Below are 5,517 nucleotides of genomic sequence, written 5' to 3'. Positions count from 1 at the left end.
GTAATTTCATGTTTCCAAAATAAGAATGAAAACAAAGTGGTTTATGCAAAACTCAAATGATTTTGGTCACAGAAAGTGAAGTGACCACCGGTATGTATGCGGATATACCAAATTGAATTGTATAAGAATGTCTCTTCTTTAATGGTATATAAGATTTCATTTCTATGTATTTATGGCATACATGATTCGATTCAATCTTTTTATTCAAGACAAAAAACAAGAAAGGAGTTTTTAATGTTTGGTCATATTAATTTCATCTATGACTGACAATAACAATAACAATGGCATTAGCCTTAGCATGGGTATGTGAATAAAGCCTGAGAAAAATAAAATAAAATAAAATAAAAAAGACCGACTGACTGACTCAAACAAAGAAGAAAAACCAAATGCTTTTGCATTCAATTTCACCAACCAACCACCCATCCACATTGCCCTCCTAATTTAATTTCAAGCATCAAAACCACACACCCCCATCCACTATCACATTGCTTCCTAATTTAATTTCAAACATCAAAACTACACACACCCATTGCATGCACATCCACATCCACATCCACATCCACATCCACATCCACATCCACATCCACATCCACATCCACATCCACATCCACATCTACATACACCTTTAATATTAATAATATACATATCATCTTTTTTACCTTCAAATTTAATCATAGAAAGATTAGATAGATATAGATCATCAAATGCACATGTACCAAAACCAAAAAGCTAACACCATCACCAGTACTACTGTAATAGTAGTAGCAGTAAAAAGGAAAGCAGAAAGAGACAACAGGTGACAAAAATTTCCAGGCTTTTTTGGCTTCTTTTCTTTGTAAATTACCCCCCCCCCCTCCTTTTGTACAAAAATCACTTCCATTCCACGTTTATTTATCATTTTTTTATCATATTCTTTCACTGCTGCTTCCCCGTCACCATTTTTTACATCGTAATCATCCTAACAGCTCAAACCTTCATACTTGACCGGGATCGGACGGTTAAACCCCGCCTGCGACAACAAATTCCCCACCACCGCAAGGTCTCTACAGAACACCCCTTGATACACCGGTGCCGGTTTTTTGTTTTCACAATTCTGGTTCTGTTCTTCAATGCCTAGTGTCATTTTTACTCTTGTGGCTTCTTGATTATCATGTTGCAATGCCTTCTTCCTCTCTTTTTCAGCAACCTCTTCCTCTATAATTGTCCCCATTACGTTCGTATACCCTCTTTGAATCAATCGGTATAACAATAAAGCAGACATCTTTGCTCGATCTCGGATCGAATCCATATCAAGTTCGTCCGCAAACTCACACCTATCAATAAAACTAGTGGATTTATCGGGTTTGTGACGCAATGTAAGCAACAAATGGGCTCTTTCCAATTCGGATCTTGAACAACCCCGTCTCAACCCGATTAAAGAATGGTAATCTACATTCCCTGTTTCCCCTGAAGCAACCCTCTGCTTCAGTTCTTGACTCTTAGACCCTAAAGAACAAAGCTTTCCCGGAATTTCACGGTATCGAACGTTTTGCCGTTTCCATGCCGGTCCCGGTAGCTTCCGATCACGGAGTATGGAATTGTATAATAGTTTCAAGTGCTCAAGATCGTGAAGTGAATCTGGGAGGCAACGAATGGTTTCAAAAAGTGAAGCTCTGGTGCTTAGGGCTTCAATACAAGATGGATCTAATGCTAAGGTCCGATTACAGTCCGCTATGGCCTCTGCGATCCGACCAGAGGATTGGTAAGCGGAGGCACGGTGCATGTAGCACTCGGCAAGGAAACCCTGAGGAGCTCCGCGCCTACCGTCTACGATTTTGGAGAAATGCCTGATGGCTTCGCTGTATAGGCCGGCTTCTAGGGCGGCGATTGCGGCGGTTTTGCGACGAACGAGGAGCTTGATGTGACCGAGGAGGTGACCGATGCTCTCGGACTCTGTCCTTGGAGGCGTCTGTGGCTGGTTGCCGTCGGTGAAGATCTCAGCGGAGAAAGAAAAGCTGTCATCTGACCAGCAGATGCTTTCACGGCGGAATGCGGCGGAAGCAAGGCGCTTTCCGGTCTGAAGAAGGGCCATGGCGTCCTCCATCAGACCTAGGTGGCAACATGCTTGACCTAGAACCAAATACCTGAAAACGGAAACGGAAAAGGAAAAATCACCGAGTTACAAGTCGCTACCGAAAACCGATTTTAACTACTAGTATAATATAAACAAAGAGATTTGACTTTTTGTGTGTTAAAAAAATAAAAATTGCTTGAAAGTTCAATAATTGTGGGTGGAGGTTTAGCGTAATCTAGAAGCTAATTAATGGATCATTGAAATCCGTCAAAAGAAAATTGAATGCAAACAGATATGGCATTGAAATTATACCTCCATTGACCTTCTTTATCGCAATTTTTACCGAGGCCGGCCCTGACCTTCTTCTTCAAATCGGAGACGGAGAAACACTTGAAGGAAGGTTCATCATGGTTAGGGGAGGACAAAAGCTTAACTCGTTCTCTGGACAAGGGTTGGGAGTTATTGTCTGATGAAAGCGATGAGGACGAAGATGAAGTAGAGGAATCATCGGAAGACATTTTAAGGCTAGGGATGTAATCCTGAAGCATATCAGCGACTTGTTTGTATCTTCTGAGATAGAGAAGAGATCTGGCTTTCAATTCGAGAGCCGGTTCAAACCTTGGGGATAAAGCAAGAGCGGCATCAAGCAGATTGAGAGCTGATGCGATATCGGAGTGTTCCTGAGATGCAATCAGAGTTCTAGCATCTTTCACATACTTATCAACGATCTGCACAGAAAAAGGAAGATTAATAAGTCAAATTTAAGAAGAAGAAAAAGTAAGAATGGATGAGAATGAATATACCTTCTTATTGGTGAGCCACCAATGCTTCTTTTCAAGAGAAGCATGGGAAGGGGATGCAGGCATTGTTGATGATAAGCAGTGATCCACCATGGATGAAGGAAGAGAGATCTCACATAGGAAGGAAGGAAGGAAGGAAGACAGAAGAAATGGGGTGGGTGGGGTGGGGGTTTTAAATGTAAGAGAGGGGGGGTTTGTGTGTAAATCAAGTGCCAGCTGTGAAAGCTTTGATCCTTCCTTCCATCATATCATATTATCATATCATGGCACTGGCTTGGCTTGGCTTTGGCTTTGGCTTTGGCTGGGCTGGGCTGGGCTGGCACCACACCACACATTCTCTCTCCTCTTTCTTTTTTTTTCTGCATTTTACTTTAAAAAACACATTACATTACAATAATTTGGTTTCTAGGCATACATATGATGATGATGATATGTCTTACAAATTATTTTTATAAATATATACTGTCCAAGTGAATAATTAAAAAAATATTTCTCAGTTTTTATTTTGTTTTTCTCTAAATTTAAATATTTTACAATAACTTTTATACTTATTTTCAAATATAAACTCATCAATTTCAGTATATTTGTATTCTTCTTTTCAATCAATTCTTAATTTTTATTATTGATTGATAGCCTCAAAGTTGACAAAGCATTCCATAAAATATGAGTTTACGACCGGTGGAGCAGGTAAGTCCACTGGGGGTTAACCGCTGATAGCCGGTATCATGTCACGGGCCGTCTCCTTATTTTACTGGGTTGGACTTAATAAGACTCCACCAAAATTGCTCCCACGAAACGCAAAGCCAAAGATTTACTCTTTTACCCTCCCTTTAATTTATATTTAGAAAGTTAGAACATTAATTAAAAATGTGGCACAACTGTTTAACATATGACATAAAATTTTGTTATAAAATATAACTTATTAATGTTTGACCAAAACTAATAAACTATGATTGAACACGTTTTGAGATACATTATATATATATATATATATATATTAAAAGTGTACTCGTGCAATGTAGCAAGATATATATCTTGATTATAATGTTTTGGTTTATTTTTTATCGATGTTATAATATAGTTTTATGTGGTTTTGAGAAATCAATAATGTTTTTATTTTTGAATAAAATATAAATTTAAAAAATATCATAAAAGTTTGAAAAATAATATAAAAGTTCTAGTTTTTTTGTATGATTTCTTTAATTCAATTATTTATTATAATTTAATTTAGATTTAATAACGAAGTAATTTATTTTCTATTTAATAATTAATTTTTTTAAAGATAATAATTACCTATCATCTTAATTATATTTTTTATATTTAAAATAAGAAGTTTATCTTGTATTTGATTATGTTTATCTGCAGTTAGTTACACGAATTTAAACATGAAAATTTAATAAGTTGTACTTATGCACAATTTACTTATAATCTTAAATTTTAAGTAATATGCATCAATAAGCAATACATCATGCGTAAAAAAATGGTTTTTTTTTTGTCAAATACTTTATAATATAATATAGATATTCAAATTAAATGTTACAAAATTATTGTAATATAAATTGCTTAATTTAAAATAATATTATAATTTAAATTTGAAAGTAAAGGTGTATTTCATTTTAGTTTTAATTATAAAATATTTGTATCTGTGTCCGTTAGTAGTTAATTTTATAACTCAAATATTATTCCAAAATTTATTGTAACTTAAAATGTAAGGGATTGTTGAGTGATTTCAAATACTTATTTTTTAAAAACTTTTCATATATGGATATGGGAAATGGATAATTGTGAGATGAGGTTTCCAAAACTCTCAAATATTTCATTATTTATTTGGTTAATTGGTCTTATAGTAGTGGAGATTTTCCAAAAAAACATTAGGAAATTTTTAAAAATTGCATTCCTTTTTGTATGTGTTAATAATTTATTGACAAAAACTCTAAAAAACTATTTTTTTTATACATTAAGTATTGTTTATTAATGCATATTACTTAAAATTCAATATTACAAGTAAATTGTCCGTATGTACAATTTATTAAAGTTCTATCATCCATGTCTGAATTCGTGTAACTAACTGCATATAAACATAATCAAATACTGGATAGGTATCTCATCTTAAATATAAAAAATCTAAAATATATTTAGGATAATTATTGAATTCTAACAAAATACTAAATATTATCTCTATATAATAATTATATTATTAAACCAAAAATAAATGACTTCTTTAGCAAATCTAAATTAAATTATAATAAAAAATAGAATTAACGAAATTACACAAAAAACAAGAACTTTTAGATATTCAATTTGATACTAAAATCGATACTTTTTTCTTTCAAAAATTTATGATACATTCAAATTTATATTTTATTCAAAAAAATAAAAACAATATTGTTTTTTGATACCATATAAAATCGTATTATAACATGGACGAAGACAGAATAAAGTGAAACATTAAAATCGAGATACAGCTTGCTGCATTGCTCGAGTCCTTTTTAATACTTAATAAATAAAATACTCATATGTGAATCTACCTAGAAAAAATTCATATGAAAATTCACATATAAATAAGCATGTTGAACTCATGCGTTTTTACCAATGATTCGCATACAATAATATTTAGATTTACGTTCTTAATATATATATATATATATATATATAAATGGGAAG

At 33.4% G+C, this 5,517-nt stretch overlaps 1 protein-coding gene across 1 annotated transcript; it reads right to left on the bottom strand.

Moving 5' to 3' along the window:
• Positions 1–618: 618 nt before the first annotated feature.
• LOC112507576 lies at positions 619–2,972 on the bottom strand. The gene is made up of 3 exons (XM_025112219.1): positions 2,857–2,972; positions 2,366–2,781; positions 619–2,123 (listed from the first exon to the last, which is right to left on the bottom strand). Exons 1-3 carry the CDS (start codon positions 2,944–2,946, stop codon positions 959–961), a joined length of 1,671 nt encoding a protein of 556 aa, XP_024967987.1. The 5' UTR covers positions 2,947–2,972; the 3' UTR covers positions 619–958.
• Between the last annotated feature and the right edge of the window lie 2,545 nt (positions 2,973–5,517).

Source organism: Cynara cardunculus (assembly GCF_001531365.2).
Source record: "Cynara cardunculus var. scolymus isolate 2C chromosome LG 2, CcrdV1, whole genome shotgun sequence".
Classification (NCBI taxonomy): Eukaryota; Viridiplantae; Streptophyta; class Magnoliopsida; order Asterales; family Asteraceae; genus Cynara; species Cynara cardunculus.
Note: the sequence above shows the minus strand (reverse complement) of the source record. Positions and strands in the feature narration are given on the sequence as shown.

Coding starts and splice junctions, on each gene's coding strand:
- LOC112507576 (XM_025112219.1), bottom strand. CDS start 2,946: ATGGTGGATCACTGCTTATCATCAACAATGCCTGCATCCCCTTCCCAT. Junction 2,782..2,856: donor GGTGGCTCACCAATAAGAAG/GTATATTCATTC, acceptor TTTTCTGTGCAG/ATCGTTGATAAGTATGTGAA. Junction 2,124..2,365: donor GATAAAGAAGGTCAATGGAG/GTATAATTTCAA, acceptor TTCCGTTTTCAG/GTATTTGGTTCTAGGTCAAG.